Raw genomic sequence first — 26,400 nt, 5'->3', positions numbered from 1 at the left:
GATCACGCCACTGCACTCCAAGCCTGGGCAACAGAGTGAGACTCTGTCTCAAACAAACAAACAAACAAACAAACTGCCCCCCACCAGCCTGCTAGGCCCTCCAGCTTCCACTTTCCTCCCTTTTCAGTTTACTGCTAAGCTCCACAGCTCTCCTATCACCAGTGCTTGTTTTTGTTTTGTTTTTTCAAGTATTGGTTGCAGTTTTATTTTGAAAAGAATGCTATAACTAATGTGGTTTTTGTTTCTCATGTTTAAATTAAAAGAAAAGCTAACAAACTCTATTTTAATTAAAATATGGTTAGTATGTCTGAAACGCTTCTATCACACAGCATTACATATCTGCCTAACTTAAATGTTTTAAATCTGTCCTCATATGTCTTTTTTTCCCTTCTAACATTTATTTTGGGTTCGGGGGGGTCCATATGCAGGCTTGTTACATAGGTAAATTGCATGTTATGGGGGTTTGGTGTGCACATGATTTCATCACCCAGGTAATGAGCATAGTACCTGACAGGTAGGTTTTTGATCCTCACCCTCCTCCTGTCCTCCACTCTCAACTAGGCCCCAGTGTGTATCATTCCCTTCTTTGTGCCCAAGGGGACTCAATGTTTAGCTCAGCAGTGCTTGTTTTAACGCCATGCAGTCTAGCTAGTATTTCTCACTATTCTATGACACTGAAATCTCAGAAAGTCACTGAGTACAATGACCTCTACTGCTCATTTTTCTCTACTCTAGGTATTTAACATACTTGACTCTTCTTTGAGGGAAAAACCTCATGCCTTGACTTCTCTATGATATTACAGTATCCTGTTTCAAGCATTTCTCTGACCACTCTCTTGCTGCCTCCTTTTTGTCTCCTCCTCTTGTTCACTGAATTCAGCCTTTTCCAATGCTCTATTCTCAGCTGGCTTACCTCCTTTAGTCTCTTTATCTAGTTCATCAAGTCTCAAGATACTGACAGTGAACTCCCAGCTACCAGCTCTTGGATGAACCTCTGTGTTGAGCTGTGGTCTGGTGTTTCACCTTTGCATAAATGTCCTTCACATTGAATAAACCAATAATGAGTGTCATCTCTCCAAACCAGTTTCTTTTCCTAAATGTCTTAATGTCTAATAATAACACTACTGTTATTTCCTCTGAATAGTTTGTCTCTTCTACATTTCTTTTCATGTCTGAAGAGATGTTAACACTATAATTTTAGAATTCAAGACCATGTATCACGTGCTTAGCCTATCTGTCCAGGCCTATCTTTCACTACCCCCATAAAGAAAATCTATAGTCCAAGGAAACTAGTGTCTTAACATTACCTTTGAATGGTAGAGACATCCTGTCATTCCAAGGTGCTACTAATATTGTCCTCATTGCCTAAATACCCTTTTCTGACGGCCATTTTTTGAAGAATAATAGACTACCCTTCAAGTCTCAGCATGAGCACCATCATCTTCTAAGGCCCTCCCTGGGTCTTCCGCCCACCTTAATCACAAAGACTCTCTGTCTCTTCTTAGACTCCTTGGAGTCCTTTTGCTTGTCTCCCTACTCAAGTGCATCTTCCTAGAGAACAAGTGTTCATAACTTTGGATCACAAATGGTATCATACCTGGAGCCTGTAACAATTAGATGCTCAATGAATAAATAAACATATGTTGAGTATTAGAACTAGGAAAAAGTAAAAAATCACAATTTAAAATTTTAAAAATGTGATTTAAAATGTATATGAACCCAACATCAGAGAACCTAAATATATAAATCAAATATTAACAGATCTGAAGTATGAGATAGACTGCAATACAGTAATAGAAGGGGACAACAATATTCCACTTTCAACAATGGATAGATCATCTGGACAGAAAATAAAGAGAGAAACAGTGGACTTGAACACCTTAGACCAAATAGACCTAATGGACATAGACAGACTATTTCATCCAATAGCAGAATACAGATTTTTCTCAAGTGCAAATGAAGCATTCTCCAAGACAGATCATATGTTAGGCCAGTGATATGGTTTGGCTGTGTCCCCACCCAAATCTCATCTTGAATTCTCACATGTTGTGGAAGGGACCCACTGGGAGGTAACTGAATCAGGGGGGCAAGTCTTTCCCATACAGTTCTCATGATTGTGAATAAGTCTCGCAAGATCTGATGGTTTTAAAAAGGGGAGATTGCCAGCACAAGCTGTCTTGTCTGCCACTATGGGAGACGTGCCTTTCACCTTCCACCATGATTGTGAGGCCTCCCCAGCCACATGGAACTGTAAGTCCAATAAACCTCTTTCTTTTATAAATTGCCCAATCTTGGGTATGTCTTTATCAGCAGCATGAAAATGAACTAATTCAGTAAATTGGTACCAATAGGGTGGGGTGCTATTGAAAAGATACCCAAAAATATGGAAGCAACTTTGGAACTGGGTAACAGGCAGAGGTTGGAACAGTTTGGAGGGCTCAGAAGAAGACAGGAAAATGTGGGAAAGTTTGGAACTCCCTAGAGACTTGAATGGCTTTGACCCAAATGCTGATAATGACATGGACAATGAAATCCAGGCTGAGGTGGTCTCAGATGGAGATGAAAAACTTGTTGGGAACTGGAGCAAAGGTGACTCTTGTTATGTTTTAGCAAAGAGACTGGTGGAATTTTTCCCCCGCCCTAGAGATTTTTGGCACTTTTAACTTGACAGAGATAATTCAGGGTACCTAGCAGAAGAAATTTCTAAGCAACAAAGCATTCGAGAGGTGACTTGGGTGCTGTTAAAGGAATTCAGTTTTATAAGGGAAGCAGACCACAGAAGTTCAGAAAATTTGTAGCCCGACAATGTGATAGGAAAGAAAATCCCATATTCTGAGGAGAAATTCAACCTGACTGCAGAAATTTGCAAAAGTAACCAGGAGCTGAATGTTAATCTCCAAGGCAATGGGGAAAATGTATCCAAGGCATCAGAGACCTTTGTGGCAGGCCCTCCCATCACAGTCCTAGAGGCCTCAGAGGAAAAAGGGGTTTCCTGGGCCAGGCCCAGGGTTCCTGTGCTGTGTGCTGCCTAGAGACTTGGTGCCCTGCATCCCAGCCACTCCAGCCATGGCTGAAAGGGGCCAACATAGAGCTCGGGACATGGCTTCGGAGGATGCAAACCTCAAGCAATGGCAGCTTCCATGTGGTGTTGAGTCTGCCAGTGCACAAAAGTCAAGAACTGAGGTGTGGAAACCCCTACCTAGATTTCACAAGATGCATGGAAATGCCTGGACGCCCAGGCAGAAGTTTGCTGCAGCTGCAGCGTCCTCATGGAGAACCTCTGCTATGGCAGTGCAGAAGGGAAATGTGGGATCAGAGCGCCCACACAAAGTCCCAACTGGGGCACTGACTAGTGAAGCCATGAGAAGAGGGCCACTGTCCTCCAGACCCCAGAAAGGTAGATCCACCGACAACTTGTACTGTGCACCTGGAAAAGCTGCAGATACTCAACACCAGCCTGTGAAAGCAGCCGGGAGGGAGGCTGTACCCCAAAAAGCCACAGGGGCGGAGCTGCCCAAGACTGTGGGAACCCACCTCTTGCATCAGCGTGACCTGGATGTGAGACATGGAGTCAAAGAAGATCATTCTGGAGCTTTAAGATTTGACTGCCCCGCTGGATTTCAGACTTGCATGGGGCCTGTAGCCCCTTTGTTTTGGCTGCTTTCTCCCATTTGGAATGGCTGTATTTATCCAATAGCTGTACCCCCATTTTATCTAGGAAGTAACTAACTTGCTTTTGATTTTACAGGCTCACATGTGGAAGGGACTTGCCTTGTCTCAGATGAGACTTTGAACAACTGTGGACTCTTGAGTTAATGCTGAAATGAGTTAAGACTTTCGGGGACTGTTGGGAAGGCATGATTGGTTTTGAAATGTGAGGACATGATTTGGGAGAGGCCAGGGGTGGAATGATATGGTTTGGCTGTCTCCCTATCCAAATCTCATCTTGAATTCCCATGTTTTGTGAGAAGGACCCAGTGGGGGGTAACTGAATCACGGAGGCAGGTCCTTCCCATGCTGTTCTCATGACTGTGAATAAGCCTCAAGAGATCTGATGGTTTTAGAAAGGGGAGTCTGCCTGCACAAGCTTTCTTCTCTTGTCTGCTGCCATGTGAGACATGCCTTTCACCTTCCACTACAATTGTGAGGCCTCCCTAGCCACATGGAACTGTAAGTCCAATAAACCTCTTTCTTTTGTAAATTGCCCAGTCCTGGGTATGTCTTTATCAGGAGCATGAAAACGGACTAATACAGCCACAAAACAAGTCTTAACAAATTTAAGAGTAAAAAGAATGAAAAGCAGTGAAGATTGTCTACAAGATAAATAATATTAAAAACTTTTGAAAGCCTGAGAGAGATATAAATATCCAGGTACAAAAAGGTCAGAGAACACCAAATAGAACTGACCCAAATAACACTACTCCAAGTCATATAATAATCAAATTCTCAAAGGTCAAGGACACCGAGAATCCTAAAGCAACAAAAGAAAAGAAGCAAATAAGATATAAAGGAGCTCCAATTTGACAAGAGACATCTCAACAGAAAGAATACAGGCCAGTAGAAAGTGGAATGACATTTTCAAAGTGCTAAATGTAACAACAAAACAAACCCCTACTAACCAAGAATACTGTGTCCAGCAAACTTATACTTCAAATATGAGAGACAGATTGAAGTATTTTCCCCGACAAACAAAAGCTGAGCTAATTCACCACCACCAGAATAGTTTTACAAAAAATGCTAAAGGAAATTCTTCAATCTGAAATAGAAAAATACTGACATTAAACAATGTATTTAAAGCCATAAAACCCACTGGTAAAATTAAATACGTGAACAAACACAGAACATTCTAGTACTGTAACTATGGTGTGTAATCTACTCATACTCCTGGCATGAAGCCCAAAAGACAAATCTATCAAAAACAATAGCTACAGAGGAGGAGCCAAGATGGCCGAATAGGAACAGCTCCGGTCTACAGCTCCCAGCGTGAGCGACGCAGAAGACGGGTGATTTCTGCATTTCCATCTGAGGTACCGGGTTCATCTCACTAGGGAGTGCCAGACAGTGGGCGCAGGCCAGTGGGTGCGCGTACCGTGCGCGAGCCGAAGCAGGGCGAGGCATTGCCTCACCTGGGAAGCGCAACGGGTCAGGGAGTTCCCTTTCCGAGTCAAAGAAAGGGGTGACGGACGCACCTGGAAAACTCGGGTCACTCCCACCCGAATATTGCGCGTTTCAGACCGGCTTAAAAAACGGCGCACCACGAGACTATATCCCACACCTGGCTCGGAGGGTCCTACGCCCACAGAGTCTCGCTGATTGCTAGCACAGCAGTCTGAGATCAAACTGCAAGGCGGCAGCGAGGCTGGGGGAGGGGCGCCCGCCATTGCCCAGGCTTGCTTAGGTAAACAAAGCAGCCAGGAAGCTCGAACTGGGTGGAGCCCACCACAGCTCAAGGAGGCCTGCCTGCCTCTGTAGGCTCCACCTCTGGGGGCAGGGCACAGACAAACAAAAAGACAGCAGTAACCTCTGCAGACTTAAATGTCGCTGTCTGACAGCTTTGAAGAGAGCAGTGGTTCTCCCAGCACGCAGCTGGAGATCTGAGAACGGGCAGACTGCCTCCTCAAGTGGGTCCCTAACCCCTGACCCCCGAGCAGCCTAACTGGGAGGCACCCCCCAGCAGGGGCACACTGACACCTCACACGGCAGGGTATTCCAACAGACCTGCAGCTGAGGGTCCTGTCTGTTAGAAGGAAAACTAACAAACAGAAAGGACATCCACACCGAAAACCCATCTGTACATCACCATCATCAAAGACCAAAAGTAGATAAAACCACAAACATGGGGAGAAAACAGAACAGAAAAACAGGAAACTCTAAAATGCAGAGCGCCTCTCCTCCTCCAAAGGAACGCAGTTCCTCACCAGCAACGGAACAAAGCTGGATGGAGAATGATTTTGACGAGCTGAGAGAAGAAGGCTTCAGACGATCAAATTACTCTGAGCTACGGGAGGACATTCAAACCAAAGGCAAAGAAGTTGAAAACTTTGAAAAAAATTTAGAAGAATGTATAACTAGAATAACCAATACAGAGAAGTGCTTAAAGGAGCTGATGGAGCTGAAAACCAAGGCTCGAGAACTACGTGAAGAATGCAGAAGCCTCAGGAGCCGATGCGATCAACTGGAAGAAAGGGTATCAGCAATGGAAGATGAAATGAATGAAACGAAGCGAGAAGGGAAGTCTAGAGAAAAAAGAATAAAAAGAAATGAGCAAAGCCTCCAAGAAATATGGGACTATGTGAAAAGACCAAATCTACGTCTGATTGGTGTACCTGAAAGTGATGCGGAGAATGAAACCAAGTTGGAAAACACTCTGCAGGATATTATCCAGGAGAACTTCCCCAATCTAGCAAGGCAGGCCAACGTTCAGATTCAGGAAATACAGAGAACGCCACAAAGATACTCCTCGAGAAGAGCAACTCCAAGACACATAATTGTCAGATTCACCAAAGTTGAAATGAAGGAAAAAATGTTAAGGGCAGCCAGACAGAAAGGTCGGGTTACCCTCAAAGGGAAGCCCATCAGACTAACAGCGGATCTCTCGGCAGAAACCCTACAAGCCAGAAGAGAGTGGGGGCCAATATTCAACATTCTTAAAGAAAAGAATTTTCAACCCAGAATTTCATATCCAGCCAAACTAAGCTTCATAAGTGAAGGAGAAATAAAATACTTTACAGACAAGCAAATGCTGACCGATTTTGTCACCACCAGGCCTGCCCTAAAAGAGCTCCTGAAGGAAGCGCTAAATATGGAAAGGAACAACCGGTACCAGCCGCTGCAAAATCATGCCAAAATGTAAAGACCATCAAGACTAGGAAGAAACTGCATCAACTAACGAGCAAAATCACCAGCTAACATCATAATGACAGGATCAAATTCACACATAACAATATTAACTTTAAATGTAAATGGACTAAATTCTCCAATTAAAAGACACAGACTGGCAAGTTGGATAAAGAGTCAAGACCCATCAGTGTGCTGTATTCAGGAAACCCATCTCACGTACAGAGACACACATAGGCTCAAAATAAAAGGATGGAGGAAGATCTACCAAGCCAATGGAAAACAAAAAAAGGCAGGGGTTGCAATCCTAGTCTCTGATAAAACAGACTTTAAACCAACAAAGATCAAAAGAGACAAAGAAGGCCATTACATAATGGTAAAGGGATCAATTCAACAAGAGGAGCTAACTATCCTAAATATTTATGCACCCAATACAGGAGCACCCAGATTCATAAAGCAAGTCCTGAGTGACCTACAAAGAGACTTAGGCTCCCACACATTAATAATGGGAGACTTTAACACCCCACTGTCAACATTAGACAGATCAACGAGACAGAAAGTCAACAAGGATACCCAGGAATTGAACTCAGCTCTGCACCAAGCGGACCTAATAGACATCTACAGAACTCTCCACCCCAAATCAACAGAATATACATTTTTTTCAGCACCACACCACACCTATTCCAAAATTGACCACATAGTTGGAAGTAAAGCTCTCCTCAGCAAATGTAAAAGAACAGAAATTATAACAAACTATCTCTCAGACCACAGTGCAATCAAACTAGAACTCAGGATTAAGAATCTCACTCAAAGCCGCTCAACTACATGGAAACTGAACAACCTGCTCCTGAATGACTGCTGGGTACATAACGAAATGAAGGCAGAAATAAAGATGTTCTTTGAAACCAACGAGAACAAAGACACAACATACCAGAATCTCTGGGACGCATTCAAAGCAGTGTGCAGAGGGAAATTTATAGCACTAAATGCCCACAAGAGAAAGCAGGAAAGATCCAAAATTGACACCCTAACATCACAATTAAAAGAACTAGAAAAGCAAGAGCAAACACATTCAAAAGCTAGCAGAAGGCAAGAAATAACTAAAATCAGAGCAGAACTGAAGGAAATAGAGACACAAAAAACCCTTCAAAAAATTAATGAATCCAGGAGCTGGTTTTTTGAAAGGATCAACAAAATTGATAGACCACTAGCAAGACTAATAAAGAAAAAAAGAGAGAAGAATCAAATAGACGCAATAAAAAATGATAAAGGGGATATCACCACCGATCCCACAGAAATACAAACTACCATCAGAGAATACTACAAACACCTCTACGCAAATAAACTAGAAAATCTAGAAGAAATGGATACATTCCTCGACACATACACTCTCCCAAGACTAAACCAGGAAGAAGTTGAATCTCTGAATAGACCAATAACAGGAGCTGAAATTGTGGCAATAATCAATAGTTTACCAACCAAAAAGAGTCCAGGACCAGATGGATTCACAGCCGAATTCTACCAGAGGTACAAGGAGGAACTGGTACCATTCCTTCTGAAACTATTCCAATCAATAGAAAAAGAGGGAATCCTCCCTAACTCATTTTATGAGGCCAGCATCATTCTGATACCAAAGCCTGGCAGAGACACAACCAAAAAAGAGAATTTTAGACCAATATCCTTGATGAACATTGATGCAAAAATCCTCAATAAAATACTGGCAAACCAAATCCAGCAGCACATCAAAAAGCTTATCCACCATGATCAAGTGGGCTTCATCCCTGGGATGCAAGGCTGGTTCAACATACACAAATCAATAAATGTAATCCAGCATATAAACAGAGCCAAAGACAAAAACCACATGATTATCTCAATAGATGCAGAAAAAGCCTTTGACAAAATTCAACAACCCTTCATGCTAAAAACTCTCAATAAATTAGGTATTGATGGGAGGTATTTCAAAATAATAAGAGCTATCTATGACAAACCCACAGCCAATATCATACTGAATGGGCAAAAACTGGAAGCATTCCCTTTGAAAACTGGCACAAGACAGGGATGCCCTCTCTCACCGCTCCTATTCAACATAGTGTTGGAAGTTCTGGCCAGGGCAATCAGGCAGGAGAAGGAAATAAAGGGTATTCAATTAGGAAAAGAGGAAGTCAAATTGTCCCTGTTTGCAGACGACATGATTGTTTATCTAGAAAACCCCATCGTCTCAGCCCAAAATCTCCTTAAGCTGATAAGCAACTTCAGCAAAGTCTCAGGATACAAAATCAATGTACAAAAATCACAAGCATTCTTATACACCAACAACAGACAAACAGAGAGCCAAATCATGAGTGAACTCCCATTCACAATTGCTTCAAAGAGAATAAAATACCTAGGAATCCAACTTACAAGGGATGTGAAGCACCTCTTCAAGGAGAACTACAAACCACTGCTCAAGGAAATAAAAGAGGATACAAACAAATGGAAGAACATTCCTTGCTCATGGGTAGGAAGAATCAATATCGTGAAAATGGCCATACTGCCCAAGGTAATTTACAGATTCAATGCCATCCCCATCAAGCTACCAATGACTTTCTTCACAGAATTGGAAAAAACTACTTCAAAGTTCATATGGAACCAAAAGAGAGCCCGCATCGCCAAGTCAATCCTAAGCCAAAAGAACAAAGCTGGAGGCATCACGCTACCTGACTTCAAACTATACTACAAGGCTACAGTAACCAAAACAGCATGGTACTGGTACCAAAACAGAAATATAGATCAATGGAACAGAACAGAGCCCTCAGAAATAACGCCGCTTACCTACAACTATCTGATCTTTGACAAACCTGAGAAAAACAAGCAATGGGGAAAGGATTCCCTATTTAATAAATGGTGCTGGGAAAACTGGCTAGCCATATGTAGAAAGCTGAAACTGGATCCCTTCCTTACACCTTATACAAAAATCAATTCAAGATGGATTAAAGATTTAAACGTTAGACCTAAAACCATAAAAACCCTAGAAGAAAACCTAGGCATTACCATTCAGGACATAGGCGTGGGCAAGGACTTCATGTCCAAAACACCAAAAGCAATGGCAACAAAAGACAAAATTGACAAATGGGATCTAATTAAACTAAAGAGCTTCTGCACAGCAAAAGAAACTACCATCAGAGTGAATAGGCAACCTACAACATGGGAGAAAATTTTCGCAACCTACTCATCTGACAAAGGGCTAATATCCAGAATCTACAGTGAACTCAAACAAATTTACAAGAAAAAAACAAACAACCCCATCAAAAAGTGGGCGAAGGACATGAACAGGCACTTCTCAAAAGAAGACATTTATGCAGCCAAAAAACACATGAAAAAATGCTCATCATCACTGGCCATCAGAGAAATGCAAATCAAAACCACTATGAGATATCATCTCACCCCAGTTAGAATGGCAATCATTAAAAAGTCAGGAAACAGCAGGTGCTGGAGAGGATGTGGAGAAATAGGAACACTTTTACACTGTTGGTGGGACTGTAAACTAGTTCAACCATTGTGGAAGTCAGTGTGGCGATTCCTCAGGGATCTAGAACTAGAAATACCATTTGACCCAGCCATCCCATTACTGGGTATATACCCAAATGACTATAAATCATGCTGCTATAAAGACACATGCACACGTATGTTTATTGCGGCATTATTCACAATAGCAAAGACTTGGAACCAACCCAAATGTCCAACAATGATAGACTGGATTAAGAAAATGTGGCACATATACACCATGGAATACTATGCAGCCATAAAAAATGATGAGTTCATATCCTTTGTAGGGACATGGATGAAATTGGAAACCATCATTCTCAGTAAACTATCGCAAGAACAAAAAACCAAACACCGCATATTCTCACTCATAGGTGGGAATTGAACAATGAGATCACATGGACACAGGAAGGGGAATATCATACTCTGGGGACTGTGGTGGGGAGGGGGGAGGGGGGAGGGATAGCATTGGGAGATATACCTAATGCTAGATGACGAGTTAGTGGGTGCAGCGCACCAGCATGGCACATGTATACATATGTAACTAACCTGCACAATGTGCACATGTACCCTAAAACTTAAAGTATAATAAAAAATAAAAATAAAAATAAAAAAAAAAAAAAAAAAAAAAAAACAATAGCTACAGCAAACTGTTAAGAGATAGACAATATAAAAATATACAAACTGAGACAACTAAAGCTCAAAATGTGGGGTGGGGGGAAGGAATGGAATTTCTTCTTCATTTTTTCTTTGGGTTTTTTTTCTTTGTGATCTAATATAAGTTGTCATCTCTTTAAAATAACTTGGTATAGTTTTTCTAAGACTCATGGTAACCGCAATGCAAAAACCTGTAATATATTCACTAAAAATAAAAAGCATTGAATTAAAACATATTAACAGAGAAAATCACTTAACAATAAAGGAAGGCAGTAAGAAAGTAAAAAAGAAAAATTACAAAACAACCAGAAAATAAGTAACAAAATGGCAGTAATAAGTCCTTAATAACAACACTGACCATAAATGGACTCAATTATCCAATTAAATGCATAAAGTGGCTGAATAGCTAAAGAAACATAACAGAACTATACAGTGCCTACAAGAAACCCACTTCACCTATAAAGACACACATAGACTGAAAGTGAAAGAGAGGAAAATGATATACCATGCAACTAGAAACCGAAAAAGAGTAAGAGTAGCTATACTTAGATCAGATAAAATATATTACAATCAAGACTGTAAAAAGAGGTAAAGAAGATAACTACATAATGATAAAGGAACCAATTAGGCAAGAGAAAATAATAATTATAAGTATTAAATATCTGTGCACCCAACACCTAAACTCCCAGGTATATAACACAAACATTAATAGACCTAAAGGGATAAAGGGAAAGATAGGCTGCAACACAATGGTAGTACAGGACTTTAACTCCCCATTCTTAGAAACGGACCGATCTTCCAAGATTTTAAAAATCAACAAAGAAACATCAGACTTAAACTACACACTAGACCTAGTAGGCCTGACTGACTGACACAGAACATTTTACCCAATTACTGCAGAATACAAATCCTTTTTGTCAGCACATGGATTCTCCAGAATAGATCATATCTTAGGGCACAAAACAAGTTTCAAAAAATTCTAAAAAGTAGAAATCATATCGAGTACCTTTTCTGATTACAATGAAATAAAACTAGAAATCATTAACAAGAGGAACCTTAGAAACGTCACAAACACATGGAAATTAAACAACGTGCTGCTAACCAACCAATAAATCAATGAAGAAATTAAGAAGCAAATGTAAAAATTTTCTGAAACAAATTAAAATGGAAATAAAACATATCAAAATCTATGTGATACAATAAAAGCCAGTAATAAGAAGGAAGTTTAGAGCAATAAGCACATATGTCAAAAAAGTAGAAGGCCTTCAAATAAACAACCTAACAATACACCTCAAGGAACTAGAAAAGCAAAAACAATCCCAAGTGAACATTAGCAAAAGGAAGGGAATAACAAGGATGAGAGCTGAAATAAATAAAATTAAAACTGAAGAAAAAATACAGAAGATCAACAACACAAAAGTTGGTTTTGTGAAAAGATAAAATTGATAAGCCTTTAGCTAGACTAAGAAAATGAAGCCAGCATTACCCTGATACCAAAAGCAGGAAAGGACACAAAGAAAAGAGAAAATTACAGGCCAATATTACTGATAAACATAGATGCCACAATTCTCTACAAAATATTAGCTGATGGAATTCAACAATACATTAAAAACTCATTTACCATGGTTAAGTGGGAGTCATTCCAGAGATAGAAGGATAGTTTAACTTATGTGAGTCAACAAATGTGATGTAGCACATCAATAGAAGCAAGAAGAAAAACCATATGATTATTTTAACAAATTTCAAAAAAGCATTGATAAAATTCAACATCCTTTTATGATAAAAACCCTCATCAAAATTGGCACAGAAGGAACATATCTCAAAATAGTAAAGGTCATATACAACAAACCCACAGCTAACATTGTACTGAATGGGGAAAATTTGATAGCCTTTCCTCTAAGATCTGGAACAAGACAAGATACCCATTTTCACTCTTTGTATTCAATATAGTATTAGAAGTCCTGGTCAGAGCAATTAGGCAAGGGAAAGAAATAAAAGACATTCAAACTGGAAGGTAGAAGTCAAATTAGCCTTGTTCTCAGATTACATGATCTTGTACCTAGAAAAACCTAAAGACTCCACCAAAAAAAACTGTTAGAACTGAAAAACAAGTTTAGAAAAGTTGCAGGATACAAAGTAGACATACAAAAAACAGTTGCATTTATATGTACCAACAGAAAACATTTGAAAAAAGAAATCAAGAAGGCAATCACATTTACAATAGCTACAAATAATATAAAATATGTAGGAATCAAATTAACCAAAGAAGTGAAAGATGAAAAGTGAAAGTTTCTATATGAGAAACATTATGAAACACTAATGAAAGAAACTGAAGACACACACAAAAAACAGAAAGATATTCCACGCTCATGGATTGGAAGAGTATTGTTAAAATGACAATATTACCCAAAGCAATTTCTAAATTCAATGCAATCTCTATCAAAATACCAATGACTTTTTCCCACAGAAGTAGAAAAAGTTTCAAAATTTACATGGAATCACAGAAGACCATGAATAGTCAAAGCAATCCTGAGCAAAAAGAACAAAGCTAGAGGCATCAAACTACCTGTCTTTGAAATTTACTACAAAGCTATAGTAACCAAATCAGCATAGTACTGGCATAATAACAGACACAGAGACCAATGGAACAGAATAGAGACCCAAGATATAAACCCATACATTTACAGCCAATTAATTTTCAACTAAGGTGACAAGAACATACAATGGGGAAAGGACAGTCTTTTCAATAAATGGTACTGGGAAAACTGGATAACCATATGCAGAAGAATGAAACTAGATTCCTATCCCTCAATGTAAACAAAAATCAAATCAAAATGGATTAAGAGTTGAATCTAAGACCTGAAACTATAAAACTACTAGAAGAAAACACTGGAGAAATGCTCCAGGACTTTGGTGTGGGCAAAGATTTTTTGTGTCTGTGTAAGACTTCAAAACCCCAGGCAACAAAAACAAAACTGGGCAAACAGGATCATGCCAAGACAAAATGCTTCTGCACAGCAAAAGAAACAATTAACAAAGTGAAGAGCCAACCTACAGAATGGGAGAAAATATTTGCAAACTACTCATCTGATAAGGGATTAATAACCAGAATACATACGAAATTCAAACAACCCAGTGGCAAAACAAAAACAAAACAAAACCCCAATCTGATTTTAAAATGGACAAAATAGTTGAATAGGCATTTCTCAAAAGAAGACACACAGGCCGGGCGCTGTGGCTTATGTCTGTAATCCCACACTTTAGGGGCAGAGGCACACAGATCACGAGGTCAGGAGATCGAGACCATCCTGGCTAACACAGTGAAACCCCATCTCTACTAAAAACACAAAAAATTAGCCAGGCATGGTGGCGGGCGCCTGTAGTCCCAGCTACTTGGGAGGCTGAGGCAGAAGAATAGCGTGAACCTGGAAGGCAGAGCTTGCAGTGAGCCGAGATCATGCCACTGTACTCCAGCCTGGATGACAGAGGAGACTCCGCCTCAAAAAAAAAAAAAAAAAAAAAAAAAAAAGACATACAGATGGCCAACAGTTACATGAAAAAATGCTCAAAATCACTAATCCTAAGAGAAATGCACATCATAATACAATGAGATATGATGTCACCCCAGTTAAATGGCTTTTACCAAAAAGATAGGCAAAAACGGATGCTGCTGGCAAGGATGTGGAGAAAGGGGAACACTTGTACACTGTTGGTAGAAATGTAAATTAGTATAGTCACTATGGAGAACAGTACGGAGAGTTTTCAAAGAACTAAAAATGTAATTCAGCAATTCCACTACTAGGTATATACCCCAAAGAAAGAAAATCAGTATGTTGAAAACACATCTGCACTTCCATGTTTTTTGCAGTACTAATTTACAATAGCCAAAATATAGAATTGACCTAAGTGCCCACTAACAGATAGATTTAAGAATGGTATATACATACAACAGAATATTATTCAGCCATAAAAATAAAAATGAAATCATGTCATTTGCAGCTATGTGGCTGGAACTGGAGGACATTATGTTAAGTGAAATAAGGCAAGCATAGAAAGACAAATATCACGTATTCCCACTCATACGTGGGAATTTTTTTTAAAAAGCGGGTCTCATAAGACCCAGTGTTAGATAGATCAGTAGGGTGGCTACAGTTTACAATAATCTATTGTGTATTTCAAAAGATCTAGAAGAGAAAAATTCCAGTAGTTTTAGCACAAAGACAAATATTTAACATGATGGCCATCCCAATTACACTGATTTGATCTTTACATTTTATATGCATATATTAAATTATCACATGTACCCCCAAATTATGTACATCTCTTATGCATCAATATAAAAAAAATGTTTTCTAAGTCTGCCAGATAATCTTAGATAAAAACTTAAGAAGATCAAAAATAACATCAAGTATTTTTCCAATCACAGTGGCATAAAAGTAGAAATTAATAACAGGAGGAATTTTGGAAACTCACAAATACATGAAAATTAATAACATGCTCCCAAACAACCAATGGGTCAAAGAAGAAACCAAAAGAGAAATTTTAAAATACATTGAGACAAATGAAAACAGAAACACAACATACTAAAACTTACGGAATGCAGCAAAACCAGTTCTAAAAGGGAAGTTTTTAGCAATAAATGTTTACAACAATAAGAAAATCTCAAATAAACAACGTAATGCTAACCCTTCAGGAACTAGAAAAAGAAGAACAAACTAAGCCCACAATCAATAGTAGGAAAAAATGATAACGATCAGAGCAGTAATTGATGAAATAGAGACTACAAAGACAACAAAAGAACAATGGAATGAAGAATTGGTTTTTTGAATAGTAAACAAAATCAACAAACGTTTAGCCAGACTAAGGAAAGAAGGGAGATAACTCAAAATCAGAAATGAAAGAAGAGTTATTACAACTGATACGACAGAAATACAAAGGATCATAAGAGACTACTATGAACAGTTATATGTCAACAAATTGAAATGGTTAAGTTCCTAGAAACATACAACCTACCAAGACTGAATCAAGAAGAAATAAAAGATCTGAACAGATGAGTAAAGACACTGACTGAATATTAAAATATTTCCCCTCAAAAGAAAGGCCTAGGACAGGAGGGCTTCACAGTGGAATTCTGCCAAACATTTAAAGAAGAACTAATACTAACCCTTCTCAAACTCTTCCAAAAAAACTTAAGGAGAATTACTTCCAAACTCACTTTATGAGGCCATGATTATTCTGATGCCAAAGCCAAACAAGGACACCACAAGTAAAGAAAATTAGAAGCCAATATCCCTGATGAACATACATTAAAAAAATCCTCAGCAAAGTACTAGCAAACTGATTTTAACAGTACACTAAAAAGGATCATTCACCATGATCAAGTGGGATTTATCTCAGGAATGCAAGGATATGCAAATCAATAAATGTGATATACCATATTTAACAGAAAGGACAAAACGATATGAACATCTGAATATACGCAGAAAAGGCATTTGGTAGAATTCAACATCATTTCATCATTAAAACTTCCAACAAAATTGGCATATAAAGAATGTACTTCAGCACAATAAAGGCTGAACATGAAAAGCACACAGCTAATATACTCAACAGCAAAAAATCAAAAGCTTTTTGTCTAAAATCAGGAATAAGATAAGGATGTCCACTCTCATGCTTCTATTCAATACAGTACTGGAAGTTCTAGCCAGAGCAACTAGACAAAAAATAAAAAGCACTCAAATGGAAAGGAAGAAGTGAAAGTGTGTCTGTTTGCTGATGACATAATCTTATATTTAGAAAATCCTAACAGCTCCATCCTAAAACTGTTAGAACTAATAAATGAGTAAAGCAAACTTGTAAGGTACAAAACCAACACACAAAAATCAGCATTCTTTTATACTTACAACAAACTATCTGAAAAAGAAATTAAGAAATCAATCCCATTCACAATAGTATCAAACAATAAAATACTTGAGCAAATTTAACCAAAGGAGGTGAAGTATCTGTATACTAAAAACTACAAAATATTGATGAAAAAATGTAGATAATACAAATACACTGAAAGGTATTCAGTATTTAAAGTTATCCCAGTATTTAATATTGTTAAAATGTTCATACTACCTGCTGTTGTACTACCTGTTATTGTGTCTCAAAGCTCATGTGTTGCAACTTAATCAACAATGCAACAGTGTTTGAGGTGGGACCTTTAAGAGGTATCGTGAGGGCTCTGCCCTCATTAGTGAATTAGTGATATTAAGAAAGTGGATTCTTTTTTTTTATTTTTTATTTTTATTTTATTATTATTATTGTACTTTAAGTTTTAGGGTACATGTGCACAATGTGCAGGTTAGTTACATATGTATACATGTGCCATGCTGGTGTGCTGCACCCATTAACTCGTCATTTAGCATTAGGTGTATCTCCTAATGCTATCCCTCCCCCCTCCTCCAACCCCACAACAGTCCCCAGAGTGTGATGTTCCCCCCCTTCCTATGTCCATGTGTTCTCATTGTTCCATTCCCACCTATGAGTGAGAACATGTGGTGCTTGGTTTTTTGTTCTTGCAATAGTTTACTGAGAATGATGATTTCCAATTTCATCCATGTCCCTAAAAAGGACATGAACTCATCATTTTTTATGGCTGCATAGTATTCCATGGTGTATATGTGCCACATTTTCTTAATCCAGTCTATCATTGTTGGACATTTGGGTTGGTTCCAAGTCTTTGCTATTGTGAATAATGCCACAATAAACATACGTGGGCATGGGTCTTTATAGCAGCATGATTTATAATCCTTTGGGTATATACCCAGTAATGGGATGCCTGGGTCAAATGGTATTTCTAGTTCTAGATCCCTGAGGAATCGCCACACTGACTTCCACAAGGGTTGAACTAGTTTACAGTCCCACCAACAGTGTAAAAGTGTTCCTATTTCTCCACATCCTCTCCAGCACCTGCTGTTTCCTGACTTTTTAATGACTGCCATTCTAACTGGTGTGAGATGGTATCTCATTGTGGTTTTGATTTGCATTTCTCTGATGGCCAGTGGTGATGGGCACTTTTTCATGTGTTTTTTGGTTGCTTAAATGTCTTCTTTTGAGAAGTGTCTGTTCATGTCCTTTGCCCACTTTTTGATGGGGTTGTTTTTTTCTTGTAAATTTGTTTGAGTTCATTGTAGATTCTGGTTATTAGCCCTTTGTCAGATGAGTAGGTTGCGAAAATTTTCTCCCATTTTGTAGGTTGCCTGTTCACTCTACTGGTAGTTTCTTTTGTTGTGCAGAAGCTCTTTAGTTTAATTAGATCCCATTTGTCAATTTTGGCTTTTGTTGCCATTGCTTTTAGTGTTTTAGACATGAAGTCCCTGCCCATGCCTATGTCCTGAATGGTAATGCCTAGGTTTTCTTCTAGGGTTTTTATGGTTTTAGGTCTAACGTTTAAGCCTTTAATCCATCTTGAATTAATTTTTGTATAAGGTGTAAGGAAGGGATCCAGTTTCAGCTTTCTACATATGGCTAGCCAGTTTTCCCAGCACCATTTATTAAATAGGGAATCCTTTCCCCATTGCTTGTTTTTCTCAGGTTTGTCAAAGATCAGATAGTTGTAGATATGCGGCATTATTTCTGAGGGCTCTGTTCTGTTCCATTGATCTATATCTCTGTTTTGGTACCAGTACCATGCTGTTTTGGTTACTGTAGCCTTGTAGTATAGTTTAAAGTCAGGTAGCGTGATGCCTCCAGCTTTGTTCTTTTGGCTTAGGATTGACTTGGCGATGCGGGCTCTTTTTTGGTGCCATATGAACTTTAAAGTAGTTTTTTCCAATTCTGTGAAGAAAGTCATTGGTAACTTGATGGGGATGGCATTGAATCTATAAATTACCTTGGGCAGTATGGCCATTTTCACGATATTGATTCTTCCTACCCATGAGCATGGAATGTTCTTCCATTTCTTTGTATCCTCTTTTATTTCATTGAGCAGTGGTTTGTAGTTCTCCTTGAAAAGGTCCTTCACAGCCCTAGTAAGTTGGATTCCTAGGTATTTTATTCTCTTTGAAGCAATTGTGAATGGGAGTTAACTCATGATTTGGCTCTCTCTGTCTGTCTGTTATTCGTGTATAAGAATGCTTGTGATTTTTGTACATTGATTTTGCACCCTGAGACTTTGCTGAAGTTGCTTATCAGCTTAAGGAGATTTTGGGCTGAGACAATGGGGTTTTCTAGATATACAGTCATGTCATCTGCAAACAGGGACAATTTGACTTCCTCTTTTCCTAATTGAATACCCTTTATTTCTCTCTCCTGCCGAACTGCCCTGGTCAGAACTTCCAACACTATGTTGAATAGGAGTGGTGAGAGAGGGCATCCCTGTCTTGGGCCAGTTTTCAAAGGGAATGCTTCCAGTTTTTGCCCATTCAGTATGATATTGGCTGTGGGTTTGTCATAGATAGCTCTTATTATTTTGAGATACGTCCCATCAATACCTAATTTATTGAGAGTTTTTAGCATGAAGGTTGTTGAATTTTGTCAAAGGACTTTTCTGCATCTATTGAGATAATCATGTGGTTTTTGTCTTTGGTTCTGGTTATATGCTGGATTACATTTATTGATTTGCGTGTATTGAACCAGCCTTGCATCCCAGGGATGAAGCCCACTTGATCATGGTGGATAAGCTTTTTGATGTGCTGCTGGATTCAGTTTGCCAGTATTTTACTGAGGATTTTTGCATCAATGTTCATCAAGAATGTTGGTCTAAAATTCTCTTTTTTGGTTGTGTCTCTGCCCGGCTTTGGTATCAGGATGATGCTGGCCTCATAAAATGAGTTAGGGAGGATTTCCTCTTTTTCTATTGATTGGAATAGTTTCAGAAGGAATGGTACCAGTTCCTCCTTGTACCTCTGGTAGAATTCGGCTGTGAATCCATCTGGTCCTGGACTCTTTTTGGTTGGTAAGCTATTGATTATTGCCACAATTTTGGAGCCTGCTATTGGTCTATTCAGAGAGTCAACTTCTTCCTGGTTTAGTCTTGGGAGGGTGTGTCGAGGAATTTATCCATTTCTTCCAGATTTTCTAGTTTATTTGCGTAGAGGTGTTTGTAGTATTCTCTGATGGTAGTTTGTATTCAACTCTTGTGGAAGTCGGTGTGGCAATTCCTCAGGGATCTAGAACTACAAATACCATTTGACCCAGGCATCCCATTACTGGGTATATACCCAAAGGACTATAAATCATGCTGCTATAAAGACACATGCACACGTATGTTTATTGTGGCACTATTCACAATAGCAAAGACTTGGAACCAACCCAGATGTCCAACAAGGATAGACTGGATTAAGAAAATGTGGCACATATACACCATGGAATACTATGCAGCCATAAAAAATGATGAGTTCATGTCCTTTTTAGGGACATGGATGAAATTGGAAATCATCATTCTCAGTAAACTATCGCAAGAACAAAAAACCAAACACCGCATATTCTCACTCATAGGTGGGAATTGAACAATGAGAACACATGGACATAGGAAGGGGAACATCACCCTCTGGGGACTGTTGTGGGCTGGGGGGAGGGGGGAGGGAGAGCTTTAGGAGATATACCTAATGCTAAATGACGAGTTAATGGGTGCAGCACACCAGCATGGCACATGTATACATACGTAACTAACCTGCACATTGTGCACATGTACCCTAAAACTTAAAGTATAATAATAATAAAATAAAATAAAAAAGAAGAAAATCCTCATTTGCAACAACATGGATGACCCTAAAGGACAGTGCTACGCAAAATAAGCCAGGAACAAAAAGACAAATATTGTATGATGTCATCTACACATGGAATCTAAAAAAGTTGAACTCATAGAAACAGAGAGTAGAATGATGGTTACCAGAGCCTGGGGGAGGGGGAAAGAGGAGCTGTTGATCAAAGGGTACCAATTTTCAGTTAGACAGGAGGAATAAGCTTTAGTGATCTACCGCACAGTTGGTGACTATAATAAATAATAATGCATTCTATGTTTCAAAATTCCTAAAGGAGATTTTAAGTGATTCACCACAAAAAAAATGTTAAGTATATGAGATGACGGTTAGCCTGATTTAATCATTCCACATTGTAAACATACATCAAAACATCACATGGTACCCTATATATACAATTATTTGTCAAATAAAAATAAAATGAAAAATATATGCAATAAAAATATCCATCTTACTTGGTTGTGCTCTAGAGTTTCAAAAAGTTGTTCATCAGACTTTAGTAATGGAATGCCTGTTCGATAGTGAACTTCGTAAGAAAACTTCATGGTTGCCCAGGTCTGACTGATTTCAGTAATAACCTAGTAATCAACAATATAAATTAATTAATGTGCACAAAATTTAATTGAGAATCAATATCTAGACTATTATCTGGAATTAATTTTTTTCAATTTTCAAAAATGCAAACTGATATCAAGTATTATTGGCTTGAGTTTTTTCCTCCAAGTAATTCATGCTAATGGGGTTTGAAGAATGAATTTTATCACATCAAAGGAATGAGCATCACACTAACATCAAACTTCTATTGAATGTGAGTTTATCATCCCTAACCAAAACACAATTTAAGAGCAGGAAGGGACTTAAATGTTTGGTAGATATTATTTACAAATTAGCCAGCATGAAACAGGTAATGCCTCAAATGTGAATGAATCTCAGTCTTCTGTGTGAATCTGGGTAAGTTAATTATCTCTTTATACCTCAGTTTCCCCATGTGTAAAATAGAGATACTATTACTTACCTCAGAAGATTAAATGGGTTAATATAAATAAAGCACTCAGAGTGGTGCTGGCTACAAAATAAAGGATATGTAAGTATTTTCTGCTATAATCATCGTCATCAACAAGACCAATCCTCCTGTTTTACTGTGGCTTAGAATGATTCTAGTTCCTGCTCATCCCACACCTAATGAACAGCAAGGAACAAACTGGGACTCATCTCTCCAGGCTCCCGGGACATCAAAAGGACTTTTCTCTAAGTTGGCTTCTATGCAAATACCCAAAATTAGCCAAGTAGAAATGACCCAGCCCCGAGGACACTACCTTCTCAGTCCCCAGCTCTTTCACTGCCTTGTCCACAATCCTTCGGATATCATCTTCCACTCTGTGTAACTGCAGTGCTAACAAATCTGCCAAAGTTGTGGCTTCATTTATTAAAAACTTGACCTGATTGGGGGAAAAAAAGTTAGACTTTATATTCCACATATATGAACGGTTCCTTTTCCCTAAAGGCTGGTGAAATGAATCTTAACTAAAATATACTCAAGTCAGGTGCTGAGTACATCTCTCGTCTTGAAATATGTGGACAATCTAAGACACTCCTTTTTAACTCACAATTCCTGAGGCGTCACCTGCCGGAAGCAAGGGCCAAAGTTTAGTCACATCCGTGCTACACTATTTTCTTTGTTTCACATCTTTCCCTTGTCAGCACGTTTCTTATCTCCTTTGCCCACAAAACCCATTTTTAAAGAGCATCTCATTGTTCATTTATTATAATTTGGTTGAAATCCCAGGAATCAGGTAGTGGCTCATTTGTCTTTTCTTCCTAAAGAACCCTATTCACTGAACATAATTCCCAGCTGCTTCTGTGATTTAACCTAGTTTTATCACTAATTTAATCTCAGTTCATTGGCAAAAAAAAAGTCTTACAGTGTCATTATTCATATTTACCATGTGAAAAATAATTCTCATTTCCACATTGTCTTGTGACAATGACTCCCCTTCTCTCACACTGACTCTCCTTCTGTCCCCTATATTGGGTCCTTGAGACATCCTCAGCTCTTCGACATACCCAAACTCACTCATGTCTCCTGTAAGTGAAGAGTTGAGCCCGCCATATGGGTTGCAGGAAAGCCATTTTCTTTCCGGCTTTTGCTAAGAATATCCAGAATCTGCTTCTCAGAAGCTGCCACCCTCTGTCCCTCCCTACCCTCTAACATTCCTTAGCACCATCCACCCCTCTGCATAAGAGGACCAAATGCCCTGATTTGCTCCGGACTGAGGGGTTTCTAGCAAGTGGATTTCAGGGATGTGATACTTTCAGTGCTAAAACCTGGGAAGTCCTGAGAAAGCTAGATGAGTTTGCCAGACTATCTCTGTGTCAACTTTGGCCTCACTCCAGAGTTGCTGGGAGCCAGGGAGCTAGGTCTGTCCTTGAGAAAGAATGAGGAGAGATGTGTAATAGGGCCACCCTGATTAGTTGTGCAATCTGTGTACTGAACGTGGACACCAGCCCAGATGACAAATGGAGATGGAAGCCAGCCTCCGCTCTGCTGTCCTGGGGACAGCCTGGAGGAGGGTGCCTTTTTCTAAATTGTCGGTCGGATCAGGCGACTTTTTCTAGCCAGCAAAAAGGCATAACACAGCAAGGAGAGGCTATGCTGAGGGGGGGTCTTTTCATAAATTACACTTCATCCCAGATGATGCAAACCAAGAAGTAACACTTCACAGTCATAAAAAGGTTCATTAGTGAGACCGAGGATACTGACCCCAATAGCTTTCATCAGCTGGTGCCAATGCCTGTCCCTGAGGGCAGGGCTCTGTAACTCTGTGATGGCCCTCAGGGAGGCTGTCATGTCCTTAACTGTGTCTTCCAGGCCCGTGTAAGCATCCCAGACGCGGACTTCCTTGTTGAGTGACCAAATTTCCTAAAGAAAAGTGGAGGAAAAAACCTAGCTCCCAAGATATAACACAGTATATATTAATAATTTGCCTCCTTTGATATATATATTTCCCAACTCCTGGATTAGAAAAGAGTGAAAGCATTTGAACTCCTAGACCAAGGACCAAAACCAGAGAAATGAAAAGGGATCCACTCATTTGTACATTACAAGCCCACTCTGTACAAGCCACTTGTATACACTGCTTTCTCATTCACAAGATCTAACTGAATGTCCCATGAGGAAACACAGGTAAGTAACAGAGTTCACAGGACACGTGCAATGAAGAATGTTTCTTCTATAAACATAAATAAATGGAAACAGACTGTTATCAGATTACAAAGACCTCCTTCGGAATACATGACTCATTTAAACAACAGCCTTGGAATGTTGATTACCTTTGAGTGCCTGTTTCTTGAAACCTAAATATTTCATCATCTTAAAATGCCAAATAGGTCCTTTGACTTGGCTGGTCCTCTCAGCCCAAGGAAAAACATCAGCAATTGTGAATGAGAAAACCCATAAGAAAACAACTAGAACTTAGCACGAAATAAAGGACAGTGTGACCCCATGACATCCAAAAGAATGAAGGGACATTTTAGTTTGGGTCTTTGGGACTGGCATAATATGGGGGAAAATACAGGCGAGAGTGGGTAGGAGCCGAGGCAAGGAAGCCCTGGGGTGGAAAAAAAGCAAATGGTCCTGTCACTTTTAACTGCCTTTCACTGATATGCATTTTGCCTTTATCCAAAGATGCTCTGTCTTCAGAGGGCATACGGCTATGCAGAAGAGATATCAAATTCCAATAAGTACCAAATTACAATAGGCTCAGTTCTGTATATGTTGAGCCCCCTTGGGATACCAGAGTCATTAATAAGAACAAAGATCATAGTATTCCGCATAAATCCAGAGGTGGCATACTCCTATTAGTTGCCCCAAATTCCAGAGCCAAAAGGTACCTTTTCAGATACAAAATGTTTATGGTTGCTAAGTAAAGAAATCAAAAGCTTTCAGAAGCCTGACCCCTTGGCCCTGATAATGTTCCTCTGTGTTCTAGGAAGCTGTAGGAAGCTCATAATTAGAGTAGCTTCTCATAAATTCATTAACCCTAATATGCTTCTATCAACTCACTCACAGAAAGACAGGCTTGATTAGAAGTGCAACTGGCTAAGGGTGAAAAAAACACTGTCTGCTATCACTCTGTTAGAAGTAAATAAGTACATGCAGCCCAATACACCAGATACTAGGTTAGGGAAGATGGAAGGAGGTGGTGCCGAGAAAGATAAATTGTTGTAATAGACAGTTATGGAACTCGCCTTGGCAAACCTTCTGAGTTCTACATCCATCTGTTCCACATTAATCTGTCTCCACTGGGTTTTAGTCCAATTATCAATGCTTCTCTGAAAACGCAAAAGCAGATAAAAGTGTCAACAACATTTGGTGAAAGCAAGTCTCTGCAGCAAAATATATAAACTGATGATACACAGTAACTCTATCATCCAGTGGAAAGTCAATTTTTAAAATATTAACTGCACTTGTCAAAACTTCCCTATCACCAAAACAAAAAAGTTGTCAGAACATGTCAAGCTAAAGGCTAAAACATTATATTAATTTCTAGTAGCGATGATAAATTCCATACACATACCATCGTTATCACTTAATCCTGTGTACTTTGAATAAATTGATAAGTAATTATTAAATAACAGACTTATAATTCCACATGTAACTAAATAAGCTTTCACATGACAATTTTCAACCATTATAAACAAAACTCTCATCAACCATTTCTTGACCATATTTTATATTTTGTTAATATATTTCTATATGGCTTTCAACTAACATAAAAGATTATAATGCTTGTTACAATATGCCTCATTCCCTAGAACTTACTTTTTCACTTAAGTTTTTAACTTAATTAACCACATACAAATTATTTTTAGTAAGGGTCTGTTTGTGTATGCCCACGCATGTAAGTATAAGCATAGGTATATGTGTGAGTTGGTATGCACAGATGACTACACATGTAATATATATTTATATATTAAATTTTATTTTATTTATATTCTTTACAATCTCCCCAAAGGATTTGAGGCAGTCAGCTTATTATACAAAGTTTCATCCTGAACTAAAAATAAAAACAAATGGTATTCAAAGAAGAATCATCCACTAACAGAGACACATGAACTCTAATTTGGGGCTGGGGTGAGGATCTAATTTCCATATATTTCAAGACATTATAAAACCCAAATAGAATAATATAGGCTCTACAAACTGCATATATAAAAGAACTACTAAATAAAAAGCATGTTTTGAAAAAGCACATCTTACTCGAACATAAATAATGACATCCCACAGTCCCTTGAGCAATTTTATTTCTTTGCGACACTGTTTCATTTGTTTGTACTCTGGAAGAGCCACTTCAAAAAGACGAGTAGATTCTTGCATCTGCAACATTTCTTCTTCTAAGGCCTCAAGCTCTTCATTTGCCTAAGGAGAGAACATAAACACCTGCATACAAACTGCCAGAGAAAGAGAAGACACGCAGTTCTGTAGCTCTGGTTATCTCGACATTTCAATCTTTGATTTTTAACGGGAAAATAAAAATAAATCTGCAGCATAATTATTGGCAAAATGTAGAAGGTTTTAGAAGAGCAAACTCAGCTGCACAAAAAGTGAGAATAGATTACTGTTAAACACAATAACTTCAAC

At 38.9% G+C, this 26,400-nt stretch overlaps 1 protein-coding gene across 1 annotated transcript in view; it reads right to left on the bottom strand.

The window, feature by feature from the left end:
* Positions 1-26,400, bottom strand: part of DNAH11 (dynein axonemal heavy chain 11) — a 363,428-nt gene that overhangs the window by 265,715 nt on the left and 71,313 nt on the right. Inside the window, exons 21-25 of the mRNA XM_063815260.1 lie at positions 26,020-26,178; positions 25,008-25,091; positions 23,521-23,679; positions 22,076-22,198; positions 21,215-21,337 (exon numbers count right to left, since the gene is read on the bottom strand). Coding sequence (XP_063671330.1) covers positions 21,215-21,337; positions 22,076-22,198; positions 23,521-23,679; positions 25,008-25,091; positions 26,020-26,178 — 648 coding nt within the window. The remainder of the gene's footprint in view (positions 1-21,214; positions 21,338-22,075; positions 22,199-23,520; positions 23,680-25,007; positions 25,092-26,019; positions 26,179-26,400) is intronic.

This window comes from Pan troglodytes, chromosome 6 (assembly GCF_028858775.2).
Source record: "Pan troglodytes isolate AG18354 chromosome 6, NHGRI_mPanTro3-v2.0_pri, whole genome shotgun sequence".
Lineage (NCBI taxonomy): Eukaryota > Metazoa > Chordata > Mammalia > Primates > Hominidae > Pan > Pan troglodytes.
Note: the sequence above shows the minus strand (reverse complement) of the source record. Positions and strands in the feature narration are given on the sequence as shown.